The 26,248-nt window shown below is 44.4% G+C and overlaps 1 protein-coding gene across 3 annotated transcripts; it reads left to right on the forward strand.

Moving 5' to 3' along the window:
* Window positions 1-714: 714 nt before the first annotated feature.
* Window positions 715-26,248, forward strand: LOC139389695 (zinc finger protein 574). 3 transcript variants are annotated; one of them, XM_071136599.1, is made up of 10 exons: window positions 715-791; window positions 3,174-3,331; window positions 7,782-9,363; window positions 9,542-9,780; window positions 10,031-10,210; window positions 10,649-10,746; window positions 12,732-12,826; window positions 15,135-15,283; window positions 23,462-23,749; window positions 25,161-26,248. In XM_071136599.1, the coding sequence occupies exons 2-10, from the start codon at window positions 3,176-3,178 to the stop codon at window positions 25,755-25,757; spliced, it is 3,384 nt and encodes a 1,127-aa protein (XP_070992700.1). In that variant the 5' UTR covers window positions 715-791; window positions 3,174-3,175; the 3' UTR covers window positions 25,758-26,248. The 3 variants fall into 3 exon arrangements, with proteins under 3 accessions (XP_070992700.1, XP_070992709.1, XP_070992691.1); XM_071136608.1 differs by having other exon boundaries at window positions 728-791; window positions 7,785-9,363; XM_071136590.1 differs by lacking the exon at window positions 715-791 and adding an exon at window positions 1,387-1,458.

A 26,248-nucleotide genomic window follows, 5' to 3' on the forward strand; every position in this document is an offset into this window, starting at 1 on the left:
ATGAATGAATAGCACAAAGCCATGAGCTGCATCATGATCATGTTGAAATTTACATGAAAAAAATAAAAGGTCAAACTAATTGGGTAGGGTGGCAGGTAGCCTATTGGTTAGAGCAAGCACTGGGCCAGTAACCGAAAAGTCATTGGTTTGAATACTTAAGCCAACATGACTGAAAAATATGTTGATGTGCCCTTGCTCAAGACTTTCAGAGGTTTTATGAATGAATAGCACAAAGCCATACGCTGCATCATGATCATGTTGTGATTACAGCTCAACTTCCAAGAAGATGTTTACATAAAAACAAAAAGGTTCCAACTAATTCAGTAGGTCGGCAGGTAGTTTAGCGGTTAGAGCGTTGCGCCAATAAGGTTGTTGGTTCGAATACACATGGTGAAAAATCTGTCGATGTGTGCCCTTGAGCGAGGTACTTAACCCTGATTTGCTCCAGGGGCGCAGTACTACTATGGCTGACTGTAAGCATGTCACTGCATATTTCTGGTGTGTGACAAACAATTTTTTTTAAATAAAAGTTGCATGTTCTATCTTATTTGCAACAAAAACTATTGAAAACCGAGTTGATAAACAGAAAAACAACAACAATTTAAGTGCCCTGTTTGGGACTTTTGACAGCCATCACGTTGCACCAAAGGCATGCGTTCTTTTGTGTAGTGTAGTCGAATTCCATTGGTGTACGGCGTACGAGAGAGCAGACAGCCAATCCGCTCAAGCCTTGTTAACATGTTGGAACAATAACAACTTGTTTCTTCAAGAGATAACGGCTTCAGTTTTCGGTGAGTTATTTTGTAATTATCTAACTTAATTCCTTTTTTATGGATGGAATGTGACTTCAGACAGGACAACATTTCAGGGACTGATTTCTGTTTTCGCGGAGTCTCAACGGGGGGAGACATCCAACGTTTACATCGAAACTGCAGCCGCCATTACACCACAGAAGAAGTGAATGCCACCCTTCTTCGTCGTTTTTACAAAGCACATAAAATATCTTCAGAGCGACTGCTGGCAGACAGTGGTGGATTAGTTTAGCTAACCGGACAACCTACTTGTATTGATAAAGCTCAAGCAGTTTTAATGTGATATTAATCGTGGTAATGTAGCTAAACGTTGCTTGAATTGTTTGTTTGCGGAAATGCTAGCTAGTTGCTAGCTAGCTGGCTGTCAATCAATACAGAATAGGCTAACGTTATTTATATTCCCACAAACCTGCATCAACTAACTATAGTAACGTTAGTTGGCTAAATTAAACCAAATATAAACTTGCCAGTGCCACCAGCGAGTGAGCCACCATATAAAATAGCAAACAGCGAAATTGCTGACCTCTGGGATTTGGAGTCTGGATCACTTTAGGCATTAATTTGGCGCCATTCACTAATTTGCACTGTAATGGCCCAAGTTAGTGTGAACGTATTGCAATGTGTCAGTACAAAATTCCACTAAAAGGTATTAGCTGTTTGTCGTATTGTGTTGCATGTTATTCTCTGTAGTTCTGTTGGGGAAACTATAAAGCTGTATAAAGTAGCCTACAATCATGACCTAATCATATACCATTGTGGAATAGATTATTATTGCCAGAAGATACTCTACCATTACACTTACACATCTGCACTGGGGTCAGAACGCAATCATGATATAATCAAGACACTGGAGCCAGCACGAGATATGGGTCGGAAAACGTACCTCTATGCATGGATGGGATATGCTACTGTACTCCTAATTTTACCTTTATCCACACGGCTCCACCGAAAATATGGAAATTCTGCTAGTTTTCCCAGAAAAGTCATTTTCGTGCTCATGCTAGATAGCAGTAGTCACAGCAGCCATTATGGAATGGCATGTCCACTGAAATGACAATGCTATTCCAAATTGGCTGCGGTGGCTACTGCTAGCTAGCATGAGGACGAAAAGTCAGTAGTGTATTTTTTAATAACCCATCAACCCTCTTTGGAAAACAAACATGGCTTTTTTAGTTTTTACAGATTTGTTGTTACATACATTCTCTACCTTTTAGGAGCACCAGCGTGGACAAAATTACAACTACCTACTGCCATTTTGTCTGAAAGTTCAAATCTCCAGTCTGACCAAATCCCAGGAACACATGAAGATACTAATTTCCATCAGTAGAGGGCAATGTTTACAACATGATTTAAATCAAATATTGTTTACATCGTTCCCATTTTAAATGAGGATTTGCCAGCATTTATACATGGGGTAATACAACACATTCTCAATCGGTCTCCAAATAAAGATGATGCTATTTAGATGCATCAGCTCTGTGTGTATGGTGGGGTGGATATGCTACATTTACATGTTAACCCTTGTGTAGCCTTAACATTCTGTATACTCCCCTTGACCTAAGGGTAAAAAATGACCTGCCTTCACTAAGCCCCTAAAATAAAGCTGCTTAATTGAAGTTTAAACCCTATCTATTTTGCACAAAGAAACAACCTGTCATTCATTACACACTTTGAATATATGGGTTTTCCTTCTTCACAATCAGTGGACACCAACCATGTTATTTTGCTGCTCTTTGACAAAAATGTCTCTTTCAGCTTGGGGGATTTCTTCATCTAAAGATGATGCATCATGCTCTGGGTTGTATTCTTCCCTATCTTCTTCTTCAGATACCTCCTCCTCTTCTAAATCATTGTTCTCTTATTCCTCCTGGACATCTGAAAAAGTCAGATCTACGACCTGTTGGGCACTGAAACGTGCACTCATGTTTAGTTCAATCAGTAGCACATAATCTCAAATTCTCATTGCATCTTGGTGGTTTTTGTGGTGTGTAAAGGATTGTATAACTGCCGGGTCAGAAATGACCCTAAGACAATATTTGTACCCTGGTGGTGTACAGCTTTCATGGAAATATGAACAAAGGCGATGATCAATTTTTTCTGATGTTGGGGTCGCTAGGAAAAGTCATCAAATTTCAAGTTGAAAAAATATCATTTAGGGGATTTTCTCTGCTGTTAAACATAGTGGCTGGTCATTTTTTACCCTTAAGACAACACAATGGTTAATAACATATTAGTTAGGCTATAGGCTAATAATTGCGTTCACGTGTTGCTTGCAGACATAAAACAGAACACCCAACCTGAATTGAATATGATCAGTAATGCACTGTTTTGGTCTAGATCTCCTCTCTCTCCCTGTTGCAGGTATGGCGATGGATAGTGCCTCTGTGTACATGTGCTTCCCCTGCTACCAAGAGTTTGACACCCTGGAGGAGGTGCTGGCCCACCAGCTGACCTGCACCACAGAGAACGTGGGGAGTGGGGCCCCCACCCCCGTCTCCATCCCCTTCCTACAGACTCAGGTAATAGTGGAAGCTTCAAACTCCATGGACATTTAAACTAAATAGGCTAGGTCTAGAACATTGATAAACAATAACTTTTTATTAAACTTTTCTCATCTTTTCCACATCTAGGCTAAATGCTACTGGATTAAAGCGTCTGCTAAATGGCATATATTATTATATTACAATTTATTAATGCAATAGTGTGTACATTTCATAGTGTCGCCATTATTGTGCTCAAGGCCTCCCATGTGAATTGGAGAGCCTTGTGAGGCTGAAGCATAATTACAAGTCCACACGCGCAGAGCCGTGATAGTCCGGTGGTCCGTCTGTGGGGGAGGCACAACACGACCGCGCTCCTTCAAAATTCCCAACCAACGAGGCTCCAGTTTGTATGTGGTGACGGTTGAAAAATAGCTTGAGCCTCGCTGAGAATTCAAAAATGAAAGCCTGCGGTCCAACACTCAAGAACACTGCTGTGCAGACGCGTACATGTTTTGGACTCTGATAAGCTCTGTAGCCTACAAAACTGCACTGCATTCTACCAAGTACAAAAGGAATTAGATCCTTTGTTAAGACATACATAACCAGGAATTATGGAAGTTCAGGAGTTTTCAGTTCACTTGTTTGAGTCATAATAGGAAATTAGATGACCAGCACTGTTCTTGTTTTTTGTTTTGTTTATTTTTAGAGGATAAAAATAGACAATACAATATTCACTAATATAAATAAAATAAGATGACGGATCATATTTCTTTCTACATCAAATATTGAGTTATAATATTCCAATGTACAGATACTTTTTCTGTTACTATGTAACAGGGAATAACACTGTCCTTGTTCCGCTGTATCGCTACCTCGTAATGACAGCTACAGTATGCTCGGAGGTTTGAAACAGTGAGCCGTCGACCGTGAGTGACGTTTACCAGCGTCGCTCTCCGAAACGTGTCCCCAGCCTCCCATGGTGACGGTCTCGTCAAGCTCAGAACCATAAAGCGTGGTGTCATGAGTGACAGGCAGATTGCATCTTGAGTTGCCAGTGGGGAGAGAAAAGGAGTGTGAAAGATGAATCAGTCAGCTCCACCCCTCCTCCTGATGGATGGCTCATTGGCCTCCTCACAGATGAATCTGCTGTGGAAACATTCTATAAAACCTAAGTGCCTTATGGCATTCTGGCCCCTGCTCTGCCGTCAGCTGCCTGATTACTACCATTCAGACTTCATTAGCTAGATTATCATAATTTCTGTGTAACATTAAAGGCGACATTGCTATAAAACAGGGGGTGTTTACATTTCAAATGAATGTAGGCTGCTATTATACCAAACCTTTTTTAACTTGACTTGTTCAGATACAGAGAACTGTAATTACATGGAAGAGGTTTAGTAGGAAATTAGAAGCTTTGCTTTTTAGCATTAAAAAGGAAGATGGAAAATGAACACCGTGGTAGAACCACTTTGTAATATGTATGTATTTAATTACATTCCTATTACCCATCTTGCTTACCAAGAGGGAAAGATTAAGTGTTATTAAAAAGAAACTTCAGCAAAGTGGTGTGCTCCCTCAGTTACTTTAATTACATGTTGACCCATGTGTAATATTTTAGTGCACTTCCCGAGTTGAAGTCCAGTTTTGGAATCGTTAATTAAATCAATTCATTATGGTACAGGCCTCTATACACACTAGCCAGTTTCACTGACCGAACAGGCCTATGGGCCCTGGTCAAAAGTAGAGAACTATAAGGAATAGGATGCTATTTGGGATGTAGACACAGTTTCCTGTCTCAAGTCCTTCTAGGAGACAGTGACTCAACCACCAGCGTCACATTGAAAATACTCTCTCATCAAGAACATATGAATACACACATACATGACACTATTTCAAGAACCCCGGGCGGTCCGCAGGATTAGTTTTTGGCACGTTGGATAAGAACGGTGTCAGCGGCAGTTCAAGCTTCATAGTCTGGTTTTATAACTCCGCTCCTTTACTGAGCTAAAACGCTGAGTTGTGAGTACTTACTCTGAAACGAAATAAATCAGACATGACTGAAATGTCTTGTAATGGTGATTTTAGTTAGTTTGTGGCATCAAAACAAGCAACCAAAAAGTATTTACTAAAACTATGGAGATTTAACTACACTGCTCAAAAAAATAAAGGGAACACTAAAATAACACATCCTAGATCTGAATGAATTAAATACTCTTATTAAATACTTTTTTCTTTACATAGTTGAATGTGCTGACAACAAAATCACACAAAAATGATCAAATTTATCAACCCATGGAGGTCTGGATTTGGAGTCACACTCAAAATTAAAGTGGAAAACCACACTACAGGCTGATCCAACTTTGATGTAATGTCCTTAAAACAAGTCAAAATGAGGCTCAGTAGTGTGTGTGGCCTCCACGTGCCTGTATGACCTCCCTACAACGCCTGGGCATGCTCCTGATGAGGTGGCGGATGGTCTCCTGAGGGATCTCCTCCCAGACCTGGACTAAAGCATCCGCCAACTCCTGGACAGTCTGTGGTGCAACGTGGCGTTGGTGGATGGAGCGAGACATGATGTCCCAGATGTGCTCAATTGGATTCAGGTCTGGGGAACGGGCGGGCCAGTCCATAGCATCAATGCTTTCCTCTTGCAGGAACTGCTGACACACTCCAGCCACATGAGGTCTAGCATTGTCTTGCATTAGGAGGAACCCAGGGCCAACCGCACCAGCATATGGTCTCACAAGGGGTCTGAGGATCTCATCTCGGTACCTAATGGCAGTCAGGCTACCTCTGGCGAGCACATTGAGGGCTGTGCGGCCCCCCAAAGAAATGCCACACCATGACTGACCCACCGCCAATCCGTCATGCTGGAGGATGTTGCAGGCAGCAGAACGTTCTCCACGGCGTCTCCAAACTGTCACGTCTGTCACATGTGCTCAGTGTGAACCTGCTTTCATCTGTGAAGAGCACAGGGCGCCAGTGGCGAATTTGCCAATCTTGGTGTTCTCTGGCAAATGCCAAACTGTAAGCACAACCCCCACCTGTGGACGTCGGGCACTCATGCCACCCTCATGGAGTCTGTTTCTGACCGTTTGAGCAGACACATGCACATTTGTGGCCTGCTGGAGGTCATTTTGCAGAGCTCTGGCAGTGCTCCTCCTTGCACAAAGGCGGAGGTAGCGGTCCTGCTGCTGGGTTGTTGCCTTCCTATGGCCTCCTCCACGTCTCCTGATGTACTGGCCTGTCTCCTGGTAGCGCCTCCATGCCCTGGACACTACGCTGACAGACACAGCAAACCTTCTTGCCACATCTCGCATTGATGTGCCATCCTGGATGAGCTGCACTACCTGAGCCACTTGTGTGGGTTGTAGACTCCGTCTCATGCTCCCACTAGAGTGAAAACACCGCCAGCATTCAAAGTGACCAAAACATCAGCCAGGAAGCATAGGAACTGAGAAGTGGTCTGTGGTCCCCACCTGCAGAACCACTCCTTTATTGGGGGTGTCTTGCTAAAGGTCTATAATTTCCACCTGTTGTCTATTGCATTTGCATAACAGCATGTGAAATTGATTGTCAATCAGTGTTGCTTCCTAAGTGGACAGTTTGATTTCACAGAAATGTGATTGACTTGGAGTTACATTGTGTTGTTTAAGTGTTCCCTTTATTTTTTTTAGCAGTTTATATCCATAATAGCAATCTGTTTCTACATACGATACTAAATGTTTCAACAATGACGCCAACAAATTACCAAAAGTAGAAACAAGCTGGTAGTACTCAGTCTAGGCTACTAATAACAGAATGAGCCACAGTGGTGCCTCTGCTTGAATGAAGACACTCCTGAAGGAACACATCATTAACCTCGACCTTGATGGTTCTTATCATCCTAATGGATCAACGAGCAGTTCTCAAACGCCACGGACTGGCCCTCTGAACTCAATTGATAGGCCTGTGGTATTTATCATCACCCTGCCCCTCAGTCCTTACCCCCCCTCCCCGGCTCTGTTGATCTAAAGACTGCTCTGTCTGCTCTCATTGATCCCTCTGTCCTCTGAATACTCTATTACTATATTCCTCTCGTCATCCCTCATCTGCCTGACAAAAACACTGTTCCTGTTTCAGTTGTCTATGGACTTTTTCAACAACAAAAAATATTGTCACACGTAGGTGCAGTGTAATGTGTTCTTTTACAGGGTCAGCCATAGTAGTACGGCACCCATGGAGCAAATGAGGTTTTTCACCTTGTCGGCTCGTGTATTCAAACCAGCAACCTTTGTTACTGGCCCAACCATATAACTGCTAGGCTACCTTGCTGACCTGTGATGGTATTGCTATCCAGTACTGCCATGGAAACCTCCATTGTTAGGTGGAGTTCTTTACATTTGACACCAAAACAAATTGATGTTTTCATTAACTCATTATTGTCCAGACTGGTCAGCTTGTGTTTCGTCTTCTTTTCTCACATTCTCTTTTTCTCTCTCTCCAGCAGCAGATATATACCCAGCCCATTGCTCCATCTCCTGCCCCTCAGACCAAGGCCAGTGTCTCCTCTGTGCTGCCCAGCTCTGCTGCACCAGGTCTGGCCATGGCTAGCCCAAATAAGCCTTCCTCAGGAGATCAGCCCAAGATCCTGTACCAGTGTGGAGACTGTGACGCCCTGTTCCACTCCCTGATCCTCTGGCAGCAGCACCGAAAACATGGTCAGTGTCTGCAGACCAAGGCAGGACCCACCCAACCAGGACCAGAAGAGACCGGCTCTGGATCTGGATCAGAACTGGCCCCAGAGGGAGAGGGGAAGCACAGTCAGGCTGAAGTGGAGGTGGACCTGGGTCCAGATGAACCGAACGAACCAAACTCAACGGATGACCAAGAAGGAGGAGGAGGAAGAGGAAGGAGTCAGGAGAGGGCACAACAAACCCAGCAGGAGCAGGATGTAGTGAAGTCTCAGCTGTCAGCAGAGAAAGAGGAGGATGGGATGAGTGCAGAGGACATATCAGCCACCCTGGATCACATGTATCTGCCAAACGCCACCAATAGAGGGCAGGAAGGAGGCGAGGAAGAGCCAGAAACAGAGAGCGTAGGGGAATCCACTGGATCTAAAGCCTCTGAGATCCAGGCTCAGGCAGCTCATTCATCTACAGAGGCCCAGTCTGCACCAGACAGCCAGTCCATCCCAGACCCCGCTCCCTCCCAGGACCCCCCAGACCCCGCTCCCTCCCAGGACCCCCCAGACCCCGTTTCCTCCCAGGACCTCCCAGCCAATAACCCTGAGCAGACATCCTACTTCTACAGGATAAAGGCAGCCAAGAAGCTCAAGCCCCCGTCCAGCCTGCTGTGTGTGGACTGTGGCTCCAGCTTCGGCATGGTGTCTGAGCTGGTCACCCACCGCAAGTCCCAGCATGGCCTCAAGGAAGCCCTGCACCACTGCACCGTTTGTGGGGAGAGCTTCCTCAACACCACCCTCTTCCTCTACCACCGCAAGCAGCACAAGGAGAAAGGCAAGGAGGGGGTCACACAAACCCAGGCCCAGGGAGGACAGATGCAGGATGCAGATTACCAGGATTACAAAATAGTAACACTGCAGCAAGAGGTGGTGGAAGAGATGGTGGAAGAGTCTAAAGAGGAGACAGCGGGGGTGGCGGATTCCCAGAACAATGGAACTGAGGAGCAGAACCAGAATGAAACCTCCTCTACTTCCACTGTCTCTATCTGTGCTCTGGTTCAGGTGCCCAAGGTGGTCCAGAGTTTCCTGTGTGCCCAGTGTGGAGCCAGCTTCAGTAAAGAGCCAGAGCTCAGTGCCCACCGTAGGGACAAGCACGGCCTGAACGAGCCCCTCCACCACTGTTCCCAGTGTGGCCAGAGCTTCATGAACACCACCCAGTACCTTTACCACCGACGCCAGCACCGCGGGGAACCAGGGACTGGGGCAGGAGCAGCCACACCCCCCCAGGGAAGCCCCCGCGCCCCCAAGAGGATGCTGTCTCCACCCGCCGCCTCGTCCAGTGCTGCGTCAGGCTCGCCAGCGAAAATACCTGCTATCAGGATACGCAGCATCAACGATCTCAATGGTAGGTTCGACCCAGTGGCAGCTGGGTTCAACATAGTGGGAAGACTTAACTCTGCTGTAAAAAATAGAATAATAACTGATTCCAATCCAAACGGAATATTGCTAAGTTTCACTATTGTTTAAGGTTATTTTGACAGACCGTCAATAGTTTCTGACCATGCTCTCTCCTCATTGGGCAGAGAACAAAGACCAGGGTAAAGAGGTGAATCCAGTCATCCTTAAGGAAGAGCAGGAGGAGAAGACTGTAGTGGGGGAACAACCGGACACCAATCTCCCTCCTCCAGCCAAGCTGATGCAGGACTGGTCCCGCACCCCTCTCCCCCACGTCTGCCCCCACTGTGGCCAGACCTTCACACGCAGGGGGTTCCTCCGCGCTCACGTCTTCAGCCACACCGGAGAGAAGCTCTTCACCTGCAAGGTACTGCTAGACTGGACATGTGTTCTATTGAAAATGCTGTGAAATATTGATGGTAATGACTGAAACTAGTTGTGTATCAATAAGTAGCAGGAGTTAGTTAGGAATAGCTTCCTATTATATACTTAATGTTTATTTTTCTGTTTAATCTATGTGATGAAATCTTAGTGCTCTTGTGCTATGTGAAATAGCTATGTTGTACTGGGCTTCTGTCAATCAAATTCATCTTCGTTCTTCTTCTTGGTTAATTCAGGTGTGTCAGAAGTCGTTTGCGTCCTCTCCCAACCTGCTGCGCCACAGCCTGACCCACATGGGCACCAAACCTTTCCCCTGCTCCGTGTGTGGCAAGCGCTTCTCCCAGCCGGGCGCCCTGAAGAGGCACGGCCTCACCCACAGCCAGCCCAAATCCCGCCGCCGCAGGTCCCGATGGAAGGTCAGACATGGGGGGTCACTGCACCTTATAGTACACTATTCCCTATGTGGTGCACTACGTTTTGACCAGGGCCTATAGGGCTCTGGTCTCCATCGGGCTCTGGTCTCCATCAGGCTCTGGTCAAAGTAGTTTTTAATATATAGGGAATGCGGAGCCATTTGGGACACAGCCCTGGATTACCTGATTGTTTTTAGAATGTCTTACAATGAGAACATCTCTGAACACACCACAGACAAGTCCTGGAGAGCCACAGCGTGAACAAGGTTTTGTTCCAGCCCAATCGGGTGTGTTGCTGCTGGGCTAGAACAAATATCTGTACACACTGAGGCTCTTAAAGATCAGAGAAATTCAGGAATGCTATTTGTCTCTACGTTAACATTGAGACAGGCTGTTAGTTGTTTCCCTTGATGTTGTGCTGTGTCAATGACATCCCTGCAGAAGAGGACACCAGAGGGGGAGGATGGAGAAAGCCAGCTGTTCGCCTGTCCCAACTGCACTGCTCGCTTCCAGACTGACCAACAGCTGCAGGAGCACAGGTACGGGCGTGACTGGGCTGTGACTCAATTAAATGTGCAAGTTGAAATCAACCCCAAAGGCCTGTTTCACAGAACTAGATTAGACAAGGAACACAGGTGATGCATTTCAATGTGTAAGTTACCTTGATTGAACCCTCCATGTTTTACAGGGAGAAACAAACACACAACGGTACTGTATTTACAGTGACAGTAGAGCATAAGACTGGACTGAGAACAGGAGATGTGCTACACATAACCCAAACACAGGCCGGACCCTGTTCCTACACAGTGAGGGGATTTAATCCGAGTTGTTAACAGAGATGCCTCAGTGCCCTTGAGCCCTCGCCAGCGATGATTGACAGGCGGGCGGCGGTAAATTAAGATGATAACGATAAGGGGTAGGATGACAAGGCGATGGAGACAGACCGGCTGAGGAACTAGAGGTGGGGGATGCGGGGAGGGAGGAGGTGAGGCAGGAGAAATGATCCGGGGATCAATAGGAGGGTGTGATCAGAGAGTGAATAGAACGTTACCCTTGAACTGTATGTCAATGTGTAGTTGGGGCGAAGCAGGAAGTCCCAGTGTCTCTGCAGGGTACAGTCCGTATCCCTACACCCCCTCTCATTAGCGAACACTGGGGGGTGTGGAGAGATGACCTGGACTGAAGCTTTAATTCTCAGGGTCATCTTTGCCTAAAATATTGATTCTTATTGTCAGCCCTGTGCAAAGGGATGATCGACCAGACCGTTTATATAGGGCTATAAGTGGTCCACAGCACACACGCTATGTTTACCATCTAATATTAAACGATGGGGTTAAGTACTTTACAAATCAGTCATAAATTATACGTAGAACACAATGTATTTTTCAGTGATTCATTATTTCTTTAGCTGGCCTGATGCCCACACTGACCATCTAGGACAGTGTGATGAACATTATCGTTACCAAGGACATTAACTCAGCTGCTTGTAATGCATTGGCTAGTGGTGAGCACTAAAACACCTGCTAGCCAGGGTTGATTAGTGGAATCTGAGGGTTTTAATGCTGGGCTAGAATAAAACCATGACACTGCAGGACTGTAGTTAAGAGTTGAATACCTCCACTGCTGAAGAAATGTGTTTAGGTGAACTCTTCTACCACCGCAGTGTTTCCTAACCCTGGTCCTCCAGTACCCCCAAAAGTACACATTTTTATTGTAACCCTGGACAAACACACCTGATTCAACTTGTCAGCTAATCATCAAGCCCTCAATGAGTTGAATGAGGTGTGTTTGTCAAGGGCTACAACGAAGCTGTGTACTGTTGGGGGTACTGGAGGACCAGGGCGGGGAAACACTGTGCTAGTGATCAAACACAACACTGATCCAGCCAGTTAAATACATCCCAGTGGTTCTCCTCCCTCTCCTTCCCCAGGGATATATCCTGCCATTATGGAATGGATAAACATAGGCTCTCATATCTCATCACACACTGAAACCACCCGTTCATCTGCAGCCATTGTATTATATGACACACCTAATGACTCCGTATTGAACCTTAAAAGGCTTAACAACATGGTTAAGCACACAGGTCTGGATGTAATCCTAATACTGTGACACTAAGGTGATAGCCAGCATGTGGTTGTGTGTGTTATTCCTCCTCTGTGGATGAGGATTACAGTGGGCCATTGAAGCGTGGCTTACATGCATCTACAAATGACACACTGCAGTGTTATGTGCAGCAGCTCACTGGTACTAATATTGTTGATGATGGTGGTGCTCCTTTTGTCCCTTTTCCTCACAGCTTTAATTCTTTCTCAGCTTCCAAGAAAAACATGTTGCTCATTGCAGTATTGTATTATAGCCCTAGTTTTTTATAGCTTTGTTTTTATCCCTCTCTTTTTTCATTTCCTGCTCTGAAAAACCCCCAAAACATTTTTGTAATTTATTCAGAAGTGTATTATTAATATTAGTTGTTGTTTACACTTCTTTCCCTTTTCTCTTCCCTTCATTGTGTTCTGTCCATCAGACTGCTCCACACCAGCCACCCGTTCCCCTGCTCTGTCTGTGGAGAGGCCTTCAAACGCAGGAAGGAGCTGGACCTGCACTCTCTCATTCACCAAGGTAGCTCCTCCCCTCTCCTCTCAGCTGCCCTCCTCTCTGTGTGTCTGATAAGCACTGGATGAGACAGAGACCAGTGTCTGTATCCAAGCTTCTCAGAGTAGAAGTGCTGATTTAGGATCAGTTTAGTCTTTTAGATCATAATGAATTAGATTATAAGGACAGTGGTGATTATATAGTGTGTATGTGTGGCTGTGAATTAGTGAAGCTGTTCATAATGGAGCTGATTTCCATGTTAAGTATGCAGAAGTAATACATGCGCCTTAGTAATAATTAGGGGTATAATTGTTCACCAAACTTATGGTTCGGTAGGTATTGCATTTTTGTGGTCACGATTCGGTTTCTGTTTAGGGGGAAAATGGCCGGATTGTTATGTTGGCCCTCAAGTTTCCACTCAGATGTTGCGTTTGTAACCATGTGGAAGGTGGGTATTTACCAGATGTGAAGTCGTAAATACCAGTTGGATGCACTCATGTGATTTGAACTCGTTGAGAAAAAAGGATTAGTTAATGGCTAACAAGCTGTGTCAACCATAAACTAAAAGTAGATCTATCACGCTTGTAAACAAATTATAGTTAAAAAACCACACTAATAGATAGCTTTTTATAAATACTGTTTTGTTGTTGGATTTAGCTGCCGAAAATGCTGTTATAGAGGTCATTTCCTTAGTAGGTGACGTCAAAGGTCACCATGTGGGAGAAGTGGATTCTCAGGATGATAGACCAGTTTCCCAATAGTAATTACTCTGTTCAAGTGGATTATTCCCAGTTGTATGCGGTAAATTCCCACTTGGTTATGAACGCACCGTGACACTGCCTCCTTCAGTGTCCAATGTGTGTTTGAAGCGCGGTACATCTCCCACTACGGGGTAATGTGATGGGCTGTCACTATAAGCTCAACACAGGGTGCATTGACCAATTCATTGAAAACTTCAGCTTTTTTGTGTCTATATAGAGCGGGTATCTGTTTGCTGAAATGGGTGCAAGTGGGAAGTTCGTACCTGGCTCGAGCACTTTCACGAGGAGTAGATACCCCCTATTCTAAACCACCGGGAATGGATGCATACCCACAGCTATAAACCAAAGATGGTAAAAAATATAAACATAGCCTATCTATCGCTCTTGTAATTTATTTGGCTCGTTCAGAATCAGCTGCCAAGGGCTACTTGAATGCAGAGGGAAAACGATGTTGTGTAGTTTCTTTGCGTTTCCATCTTACTCTGGTATACTGGGGCCCACTGATGTTGCTGTAAATGTGTCAACATATTTGAAGTGTTGTTAGCTACATAGGCTATTCTTGTTGAGCGCGGCGACTTAGTGTTAACATTTTATCCACAACTCTATCCATCACCCCTGTAATCTACTGGGAATCCTAAATGTTCCCAAACTGGGGATTTAAAAGATGATGGAGGATCCTCCAATTCTATCGAATCGACCCCACCAATAATGGGTCGCGGCAACGTAGCTGCAGCTGACCTCATCGGTGCGGTCGGCGTCAGAAATGACCGCATCTCAGAGAGAGGGAGAGAGAGAGAGAGATGTGATTGGTTGGAATTGATTCATTGATTATTAGTTAATGCTCTATTGATGGAGAGGTTCGTTATTAAATGTTTCAACGGAGGGCTCCTCAGGGGGGACTGGTGAACGCTCCAGCTGGGAGGGAGGATTCTGCTGGGTTGGCGTTGCCATGGTAACTGTAGACGCCGGTGACTAAGATGGGGAAATATCAAAGCTCAGCGTCTTCTCTCATCTTCTTTTTCTCCTTTAGCTACACAGAAACAGACAGAAAGCCTGAGAGTGTTTACCAACATCCAGACTGCCAACAGTAGTGCATGTGTCTGTCTGTGTGTCTATAAATAAGTTACCTTAAGCCACATACTGTAGCATATACTGAGTGATGACAGTACAGAATACCCTGTAACCCAGTGTGTGTTTTGGTGGGTAGGGACAGGAGGGGCCTGTGACCAGGGCATGTGACCCACTCAATCTATACATCCCTGTCCTTTCCATGTTTAGTGTATTTCAACTGATTTCATGTTTTTATTGTATTTTTATTTAAACTTTTATTTAACGAGGAAAGTCCGATAAGAATTCTTATTTACAATGACGGCCTAGGAACAGTGGGTTAACTGCCTACGACAGATTTTTACCTTGTCAGCTTGGGGATTCGATCGAGCAACCTTTCTGTTACTGGCCCAAAGCTCTAACTACTAGGCTACCTGCCACCCCATGTACACTCTCGGACACTGTTTGGACTGTGATAAACACATGTATTAAGTAATTAACTCAATCTGCCCACCCCATCTCCCCAGATAAGGAGCCAGTGTTGTGCCCCCACTGTTCCTCCCAGTTCTTGAACCAGTCAGTGTTGGACATCCATCTGCAGCGCTGTACCAGCTCAGAGGAGGACAAGACTGTGGGCCGTGGCCGGGGACAGGGACGGGGACGCTCCATGGGACAGGTACACTGGCCGCCTACTCTATACTAGTTATTCCTTATATTTATATATATATATACAGTGGGGCAAAAAAGTATTTAGTCTGCCACCAATTGTGCAAGTTCTCCCACTTAAAAAGTTGATAGAGGTCTGTAATTTTCATCATAGGTACACTTCAACTATGACAGATAAAACGAGAGAGAAAAAAATCCAGAAAATCACATTGTAGGATTTTTAATTAATTGATTTGCAAATTATGGTGGAAAACTTTTGTTATTGACCAAATACTTATTTATCTCAATACTTTGTTATATACCCTTTGTTGGCAATGACAGAGGTTAAACGTTTTCTGTAAGTCTTCACAAGGTTTTCACACATTGTTGCTGGTATTTTGGCCCATTCCTCCATGCAGATCTCCTCTAGAGCAGTGATGTTTTGGGGCTGTTGCTGGGCAACACAGACTTTCAACTCCCTCCAAAGATTTTCTATGGGGTTGAGATCTGGAGACTGGCTAGGCCACTCCAGGACCTTGAAATGCTTCTTACAAAGCCACTCCTTCGATGCCCGGGCGGTGTGTTTGGGATCATTGTCATGCTGAAAGACCAAGCCATGTTTCATCTTCAATGCCCTTGCTGATGGAAGGATGTTTTCACTCAAAATCTCACAATACATGGCCCCATTCATTCTTTCCTTTACACGGATCAGTCGTCCTGGTCCCTTTGCAGAAAAACAGCCCCAAAGCATGATGTTTCCACCCCCATGCTTCACAGTAGGTATGGTGTTCTTTGGATGCAACTCAGCATTCTTTGTCCTCCAAACACGACGAGTTGAGTTTTTACCAAAAAGTTATATTTTGGTTTCATCTGACCATATAACATTCTCCCAATCTTCTTCTGGATCATCCAAATGCTCTCTAGCAAACTTCAGACAGGCCTGGACATGTACTGGCTTAAGCAGGGGGACACGTCTGGCACTGCAGGATTTGAGTCCCTGGCGGCGTAGTGTGTTACTGATGGTAGGCTTTGTTACTTTGGTCCCAGCTCTCTGCAGGTCATTCACTAGGTGCCCCCGTGTGGTTCTGGGATTTTTGCTCAAAGTTCTTGTGATCATTTTGACCCCACGGGGTGAGATCTTGCGTGGAGCCCCAGATCGAGGGAGATTATCAGTGGTCTTGTATGTCTTCCATTTCCTAATAATTGCTCCCACAGTTGATTTCTTCAAACCAAGCAGATTCAGTCTTCCCAGCCTGGTGCAGGTCTACAATTTTGTTTCTGGTGTCCTTTGACAGCTCTTTGGTCTTGGCCATAGTGGAGTTTGGAGTGTGACTGTTTGAGGTTGTGGACAGGTGTCTTTTATACTGATAATAAGTTCAAACAAGTGCCAATAATACAGGTAACGAGTGGAGGACAGAGGAGCCTCTTAAAGAAGAAGTTACAGGTCTGTGAGAGCCAGAAATCTTGCTTGTTTGTAGGTGATCAAATACTTATTTTCCACCATAATTTGCAAATAAATTCATAAAAAATCGTACAATGTGATTTTCTGGATTTTATTTTTCAAATTTGGTCTGTCATAGTTGAAGTGTACCTATGATGAAAATTACAGGTCTCTCATCTTTTTAAGTGGGAGAACTTGCACAATTGGTGGCTGACAATACTTTTTTGCCCCACTGTGTGTGTGTGTGTATATATATATATATATATATATATATATATATATATATATATATATATATATATATATATATATATACTGTAATAGTATGATACCTTATATACAAATCAAATTGTATTAGTCACATGTGCCGAATACAACAGGTGAAATGCTTGCTTACAAGCCCCTAACCGACAGTGCAGTTTCATAAAATACGGAGAAGAATAAGAGATAAAAGTAACAAGTAATTAAAGAGGAGCAGTAAAAAATAGCAATATATACAGGGGGGTGCCGGTACAGAATCAATGTGCAGGGACACCGGTTAGTTGAGGTAGTATGTACATGTAGGTAGAGTTAATTAATGAGGCTATGTATAGATGACAACAGAGAGTGTCAGTGGAGTGGAGGGGGGGGGGGCAGGCAATGTGCATAGCATGGGGGGGGGCAGGCAATGTGCATAGCATGGGTAGCCATTTGACTAGATTTTTAGGAATCTTATGGCTTTGGGGGTAGATGCTGTTTAGTAGCCTCTTGGACCTAGACTTGGCGCTCCAGTACCGCTTGCCGTGTGGTAGCAGAGAGAACAGTCTATGACTAGGGTGGCTGGAGTCTTTGACAATTTTCAGGGCCTTACTCTGACACCGCCTGGTGTATAGAGGTCCTGGATGGCCTTGCGGTCGGAGGCCGAGCAGTTGCCATACCAGGCAGTGATCCAACCCGTCAGAATGCTCTCGATGGTGCAGCTGTAGAACCCTTTGAGGATCTCAGGACCAATGCCAAATCTTTTCAGTCTCCTGATGGGGAATAGGTTTTGTCGTGCCCTCTTCACTACTGTCTTGGTGTGCTTGGACCATGTTAGTTTGTTGGTGATGTGGACACGAAGGAACTTGAAGCTCTCAATCTGCTCCACTGCAGCCCCGTCGATGAGAATGGGGGTGTGCTCGATCCTCTTTTTCCCGTTGTCCACAATCATCTCCTTTGTCTTGATCACGTTGAGGGAAATGTTGTTGTCCTGGCACCACACGGCCAGGTTCTGACCTCCCCTATAGGCTGTCTTGTTGTTGTCGGTGATCAGGCCTACCACTGTTGTCATTGGCAAATTTAATGATGGTGTTGGAGTCGTGCCTGGCCGTGCAGTCATGAGTGAACAGGGAGTACAGGAGGGGGCTGAGCACACATCCCTGAGGGTCCCCTGTGTTGAGGATCAGCATGGCGGATGTGTTGTTACCTACCCTTACCACTTGGGGGCAGCCCGTCAGGAAGTCCAGGATCCAGTTGCAAAGGGAGGTGTTTCGTCCCAGGGGCCTTAGCTTATTGATGAGCTTTGATGGCACTATGGTGTTGAACGCTGAGCTGTAGTCAATGAATAGCATTCTCACATAGGTGTTCCTTTTGTCCAGGTGGGAAAGGGCAGTGTGGAGTGTAATAGAGACTGCATCATCTGTGGATCTGTTTGGGAGGTATGCAAATTGGAGTGGGTCTAGGGTTTCTGGGATAATGTTGTTGATGTGAGCCATGACCAGCCTTTCAAAGCACTTTATGGCTACAGACGTGAGTGCTACGTGTCGGTAGTCATTTAGGCAGGTTGCCTTAGTGTTCTTGGGCACAGGCACGATGGTGGTCTGCTTAAAACATGTTGGTATTACAGATTCGGACAAGGAGAGGTTGAAAATGTCAGTGAAGACACTTGCCAGTTGGTCAGCGCATGCTCGCAGTACATGTCCTGGTAATCCGTCTGGCCCTGTGGCCTTGTGAATGTTGACCTGTCTAAAGGTCTTGCATCTGCTGTGGAGAGCGTGATCACACAGTCTTCCGGTACAGCTGGTGCTCTCATGCATGTTTCAGTGTTATTTGCCTCGAGGAAAGTATAGAAGTGGTTTAACTCATCTGGTAGGCTCGTGTAACTGGGCAGCTCTCGGTTGTGCTTCCCTTTTGTAGTCTAATGGTTTGCAGGCCCTGCCACATCCAACGAGCGTCAGAGCCGGTGTAGTACGACTCCATCTTAGTCCTGTATTGACACTTTGCCTGTTTGATGGTTCGTCAGAGGGTAGAATACCTGTAATAGTAGAATACCTTATATAATATATACACACACACACACTACCGTTCAAAAATTTGGGGTCACTTAGAAATGGCCTTGTTTTTGAAAGAAAAGCACATTTTTGGTCCATTAAAATAACATCAAATTGATCAGAAGTACAGTGTACAGTAGACATTGTTGATGTTGTAAATGACTATTGTAGCTGTGCAATGGCATAGCCTTGTTTTGTTAATTTAACAGATAAGACGTTCTTATTTCCAAGCCCTGTCACATTATGTAATATAACATAATAAAATAGCAGAATAGTGCAAAGTGATTTGCATCTCCTGTCTGGGACAGTTATTCTCAGTGATCATTTGAAATGTGGGTACATTTTCTCAAGTTGAAAGACGCATTTTTCAAGGATACAAACCAAAATCTGTCTTCTTTTTGATATACAGACATTGGATTTAGTGTATTATGCCTCTTCCTTTGAATTATCTAAATTGATTAACAATACTACATTGAACACTGCATGGGGATGAGTTATGTCCAGGACATCTGTTTGGTGAGGAGGCCTAGACTTAATGATTCTGATGAAAATACGCTCTTTCTTTATCAGACTAATGTTTTTGAATATTTTCAGAGTGAAACCTGTCTATGGTTAAGGTAATAGCCTAGACCCTAGGCTAACAAATTCTAAATGTCACTAGCTGAGCTGTAGTCAATAAACAGCGTTCTCACATAGGTGTTCCTTTTGTCCAGGTGGGAAAGGGCAGTGTGGAGTGCAATTGAGATTGTGTCATCTGTGGATTTGGTGGGGCGGTATGCGAATTGGAGTGGGTCTAGGGTATCCCGGGGGATGCTGTTGATGTGAGCCATGACTAGCCTTTCAAAGCATTTCATGGCTACTGACGTGAGTGCTACTGGTCAGGTTACCTTCGCTTCCTTGGGCACAGGGACTATGGTTGTCTGCTTGAAACATGTACAGTAGGTATTACAGACTCCGTCAGGGAGTGGTTGATTTCCCAGTTCTGCATTTCCAGTTGTTTTCAACGCGGCAGAAGTCATGCTGGCTAGACAGCATGGCCATGTATTCAACCTTTTCTGGCCCATGGTGTTGTGTGTGAATGTTTATAATTTTAAGCTTGGAAAATAAACCCTTAAACCCAGACTTGCACCACACAACATCTCCACCGAATAGCAGGTAGGGGAAGCAAAATAGGGATTGCTTTGCAGCGTTTGCAGTTAGCCACTGATGGTTTCCAAACCACTCATTGTTGGATTTGTGTTAATGTTAATTAATGTTTACGTCCAATGGCCGATGAGCACCGATACTTTTTATCCATAATTTCTCTTCATATGACAATGATTGAAAAGGATGTGCCAGTAAATGGTTGACGTGATTCATGAAGACTGCTTGTCTAGCTTGCTAGCCAAGACTTTGAAAGTATGATGTTGCCATGATCAGTCCAATCAAAGCTACGGTAGATATAACGTGATTTGACGTCATTTTATCCGTGGCCAATGACTTTGATCCTTATTGGATGGGTACTTCTAATGTAAATCTATGGTAGCACTCAAGGGTCTTGATCTTTCAAGCTCTCCCTGTAAATTTTGTGTCGACATGGTGTCCCCATGAGTGACAGAACACTGAGCCAATCATGGTGCAACTAAAGAAGATTACCAACCCCTACGCTCAGCATTTTCAGCCGGCTACCCCTCCACCACATAAAGCACTGAGCTAGGCTGAAACACCTGCATTTTGGAGCTGCCTTACTCAAGAAAGCAAAAAATTGTCGTTTTATGCGGCTTTATTAACTAATTTATATATATATTTTTTTTTTACATTATTTTGCAACTGATGTCACATATAACAAAATAACATGCAAAACACGCAACAAAAAACAAACAATTTATTTGTAATTTTTATAAATATTTTTGTTGTTGTTGTAGCTTAACAGGCTCTGCCCCACCTGCCCTGAATGACGGGTCTCCACTGTACAAATGCACATGTGCACATTGTCGTGTCTTTGTCATCATTAAAGTGAAGACTGTTATTTTATCAAATCAATTCTCTGTAATTATTATTACTTGATTAAAAACTAATCATGTACATGTAATTAACTAGGAAGTCAGGGCACCAAGGAAAATCTTCAGATTACAAAGTTATAATTTTCCTAATATAACTCTTCAGATATTTTAATATCTGATCAATTAGTCTTCTAATGAATTAATTCATTATTCTTTACCTCACGTTAGTCTCATTCCGAACGTTGTAAATTGTTGATTATCTGCACGAACCCAGCCTTTACCATGAATCATCCATTGTCTTAATAATTTATTTACTAACTAACTAAATAAATGCATAAACAAACAAACCGTAGATATGGTTACAAGGAAATGACAGGGGATGTTCCCTAGTGGGCTAAGCCGATATGACGGCTTGGTGGACAAAGGGAAGTGGGTCTGGACTGAGATGGGTGGGAATTACAAGAGTCACTACACAGTTGATAATTATATTGATTGAAATGCTAATCCTTTGCACATGAAACCTCACTCATTCGGGAATCATTGCAATCAATGTATATTTACGCTTAGTGTGTCGTCCAAGATCTCAGTTGGAATTGTCCGTCTTTCTGTTGAAAAGTTCATCCTCTTGTTTCTCTATCTGCTTCCAAGTCGTCTCTCGTGGTTAGAATGGATACGTCAGAGTCCCATTCAGAAATGTTCTTATAGATAGATGTTTTGGCGGTTGTCGGTCTTCGCATTCCAGGTCGACATAATTCCTAGCTGCAGACTAGTAATTAGTATCGAAGATTTGCTCTTATTCTGTCGGTATCGATAGTCTGAGTTTAACCATTTCCACCGTGTAGCCAATGCTCCACGTTGTTTGGTTAGGAATTCAACAACCATTACAACCTTAGCTAATACAAAGGTTTTGTGGTCTCTATTCAACCTTTGTCCCCTCAGCTTGCGCGTGGTCTAAAGAGGTTTTCTTCAGGTGGGGATTTTATTTGGAACAGTGGAAAAGGGCTGTCCCATGACGCCAAATCAATGTCTATGCTCATGGGGCGGGTCAATGACCTAGTTCAACTTTAAAGGGAGTACAATTCTCTCACATTAACGGTTTAAAATCACATTACATAATTTCACAAATAGTTTCATCTTTACTCATTCATTTTATACCATAATTAGATGCAAACCTCATAATGGAGGCTCCTTTATAAACAGAGTTATGGTAATGTGGCTGTATTGTCTTTCAATGAAGTCACAACATGAAACAAAACGGACCGGTCTTAGCTGGCTTCTCCACCGACCGTTTACACATACTCCAAAACATAGATATTGTTCAGTTCTCAAGTTCTGTGATGTAGAAGAAGTTCCTTTGTTCTCCTGTGAAACTCTCTCTCTCTATACTGCCTGGCTATGAGGAGAGAGTCTCCTCTAGCAATTTATGACCTGAGATAAAAGAACCTGGGTGTAGGGGGAAGAGAGGTGGTGAGCGAGAGGGGGATGGTACTTGCTATACCCAAAGAGGGCCACGTCATGACAGTATGGAACAGTCAAAGCAAATTGACGTTGTTTCAAGACAAAAGTTTGACAATTGTTTTACAGTATTTGAAAAAATATTGATCTCTGGTTAAAGATTGAGTTTTGACATCGATTATTCATGCCCATCCCTAGTTCAGTCTATTTTCCACCAGACACTGGGCTATTCATTCATTTTTCAGCAAGACAGTAACCTAAAACACAAGGCCATATCTGCACTGGAGTTGCTTACCAAGAAGTGAATATTCCTGAGTGGCTGAGTTAGTTTTGACTTAAATCTGCTTGAAAATCTATGGCAAGACCTGAAAATGGTTGTCTGGCAATGATCAACAACCAATTTGACAGAGTTTGAATAATTTAGAAAATAATAATGAGCCTATGTTGCACAATCCAAGTGTGGAAAGGTCTTAGAGACTTACCCAGAAAGACTCAAAGCTGTAATCGCTGCCAAAGGTAATTCTAACATGTATTGACTCAAGGGGTTAAAAACTTGTCTAATCAAGATATATTTGTTTTTCTTTTTTTATGATATATATGTTTTTTTACAAATGTTCTAATATTTCTTCCACTTGGACAGAGTATTTTGTGTAGATCGTTGACAAAATAATTACAATTATATCAATTTTAATTCCACTTTGTAACAACAAAATGTGGAAAAAGTCAAGGGGTGAAAATATGTGAAGGCACTGTACAGACATAGATACTATAATAGTAGGATCTTACTCTACTCTAGTTATACCTTATAAACATAGATACTGTAATAGTAGGATCTTACTCTACTCTAGTTATACCTTATAGACATAGATACTGTAATAGTAGGATCTTACTCTACTCTAGTTATACCTTATAGACATAGATACTGTAATAGTAGGATCTTACTCTACACTAGTTATACCTTATAGACATAGATACTGTAATAGTAGGATCTTACTCTACACTAGTTATACCTTATAGATGTGTCCCTCTCTCTGCTCATCCAGGTGGAGTGTGATATGTGTGGTCATTGCTGTATGACCCAGGAGGGTCTGGACCTCCATCGGCTGTCCCATACGGGTCAGACCCCCCTGCGCTGCCCCCTGTCCCCCTGCAGACGGCGCTTCGCCTCCAGCTCTGCCCTCGGGGAGCACATTGTGGCCCACTGCCAGGGGACTATGGGGAAGGGCCGCGGCTCCAAGAGGTTCCACTGCCAGATCTGTGGGAAGGACTTTGCCTACACCTCCACCTTCAACGTCCACATGAGGATCCACACCGATGAGAGGCCCTTCGAGGTAAAGGGGTGGGGAGGTGGAGATGATCGATTGTGTGTGTGTGGTGGGTTATCTACTGCGCACGACGGACGTTCGTTATGGTGTGTCTTGTTCTGAGGGGATTTAAAACAGTCTACTACAAGTGATCAATTAGATTGTCCATTTTTTTTATTCAGAAGCAGAAGAGGCCTTCTGGACAAGACTTTGGTTGTGGTTCTGCCTGTGGTTACTTTTATTATTGTTTCATTCACTTCTCACTTCCCCCCTGCTGCTCCCCCAATGGACATTCACCCTGCCCCATCCCCCAATGGAAATGTATCATTGTTACAGTTGTAAATATGTATATGTTATTGTTTTATTCACTTCTCTTTTTGACCTGCACCATTGGAGTTCGGAGCTTAACAATGTCACTGTACCCTGCAAATGACATCTGCGACCCTGTGCATGTGACTAATAAACAAATCTAATCATCTCATCTAAAAAATACAAGCTGTGGTTGTGGTCACCCCAGTGTATTATGCACGCTGGTGTCCTCCCTCCCTCTCTACACTTCCTATGATTAATGAGTGGGGCTGAGTTAGAGCCTACCATCTCCCCTCTGTGTTACTATTCTGGGACCCAGCTCCATTGGGCAGCGTCCTAAACTCAGGACCAACCAGCCTCTCTGCTCACTGTGGCACAATGTGTGTCAGAACAGCCCCAGGCTTCTATAGTTCAATAAAAAATGCAGTCAAAGCTGTAAAGGTATTGGTGAGAATGTCCCTGCCGATTCCCTCTGGTTCTACTAATGGTAGGCGTTGTCTCTGTGGTCATTCAGTATGGCAGACAGGCAGGTAACACTGCTGTGTGGAAAAAGATGAATGTCCTGCAGTAGTAGTGCAGCTCTGTTCTGTCAGCTTCTTTTTTTTTTCTGTTCGGTCCCCTGTGTCCCTCTTTCTGTTCTTTATCTCTACCTACCATTGTCCTCTGCCCTCCCTAGATCTCTCTCTCTCTCTCTCTCTTCTCACACATTGTTTTTCTACCCCTCCTATTCTTCTGCCTCTTCAGCCAGAAGTGCTGTGTCTACAAATTTGGAGAAGTGTTTCAGAAAATATGTTTTCATAAGTTTTCAAGATATGAAATCTATGAATTTTAATGTTCGCTCTTCTCCTCTTGTCCTTGTTCTCTTGTTATGTTTTCCAATCCTACCCATCCTTCTCCCCTCCACTCTTCTTCCACCTTTCTCCTCTTCAACTTCTCCTCCCTCTTTCTTTCTGTTCACTCTCTGCCTCTCCTCTCCTCTTCCCCTTTCTGCACTCTTTCCCTCTGTCTCTCTCCTCCTCTTCTCTGCTCTGCCTCTCCTCTCTCTCTCCTCTTCCCCTTTCTGCACTCTCTCCTCCTCTTCTCTGCTCTGTCTCTCCACCCCCCACGTCCCCTCCTCCTCCTCTCTCAGTGTTCTACGTGTGGGAAGCGTTTCCGCCAGCTGCCTCACCTCAAGGACCATGAGCGTATCCACAGCGGCCTGCGGCCCTTCTGCTGCTGGGTGTGTGGTAAAGCCTTCAGTGTGGCTGGCCGTCTTACTGAGCACGCCCGCATCCACAGCGGAGAGACGCCCTACACCTGCCACCGCTGCCCCTCAGCCTTCCGCTCACGCTCCAACCTCGACAAACACATCCGTCTCCACGACGACGGAACGGGTGGAACCACAGCCAACGACGTAGAGGCGGAAGGGGCGAGGGTGCTCTTGTCTACAGGGACGGGATTGGGTGGCGAGGGGGAGTCGGCGGTGCAGACCATTCTGCTCGTCCAGACGGATGGAACCACAGAGGGGGTGATGGTGCCAGCCGTGCCCGTCTCAGAGCACTCCTCTGGGGCTATGTTTTCTGGGCAGGCTGGGTCCTCCCAGGTGGTGTTCTTGGGTGGTCAGGCCATCTCTGTCCCCTCCCTGTCAGCCATCATGGAGGGACATGAGATCCCCTCGGTCACTGTGGTAGAGGGACAGGATGTACCACACACCATAGAGTTCATCCTAGAGGAGACCATCTCATAGAGGGGACTGTAGAGGGAAGAAAGGAGAGAGTTTGTGATATAATGTATTAGAGACAGACTGAAAGAGGGTAGGATTTTCAGTTAGTGTTGAGTTAAATCAAGAGGTATAGTTTTAGCTGTTTTCTCAGTGCCGGGACTATTCTTGTTAAAGGTCCGAAATATTGTTTAATCGACTTAAATGATCTACGCATCTACATATGAATTGATTTTGGCAGAGTTTAGTGAAGGATCGGGTATGTGGCCCTTAAGCTTTGAGAGGTGCTTGAAAGAGCAGAATTGATTTTAAATGTTGAAATTGTACAGCGAAGCCAGTGAAGCAAACAGCAGTTGTATGGTAAAGCATTTATCCTGTTTACAATGAGAAGTTGATTGTAAAAGTATTCCCAGAGTGTGTACCGTTAATATTATTTAGAGTGAGTTTTATCAGGGTTGGACTTGAGTCGCCCATAAAATGTCCTCTGTTTTCTTTTTAATAAAAGGCTTCAGCTTTCA

Source organism: Oncorhynchus clarkii, chromosome 3 (assembly GCF_045791955.1).
Source record: "Oncorhynchus clarkii lewisi isolate Uvic-CL-2024 chromosome 3, UVic_Ocla_1.0, whole genome shotgun sequence".
NCBI classification, from domain to species: domain Eukaryota; kingdom Metazoa; phylum Chordata; class Actinopteri; order Salmoniformes; family Salmonidae; genus Oncorhynchus; species Oncorhynchus clarkii.

Excerpts from the sequence above, each read along its gene's own strand:
- LOC139389695 (XM_071136590.1), top strand. The coding sequence starts at position 1,431 with ATGTGTCAGTACAAAATTCCACTAAAAG. Across the intron at positions 12,827-15,134 it reads GCACTCTCTCATTCACCAAG|ATAAGGAGCCAGTGTTGTGC; the intron begins GTAGCTCCTCCC and ends CCATCTCCCCAG. Across the intron at positions 15,284-23,461 it reads GGGGACGCTCCATGGGACAG|GTGGAGTGTGATATGTGTGG; the intron begins GTACACTGGCCG and ends CTGCTCATCCAG.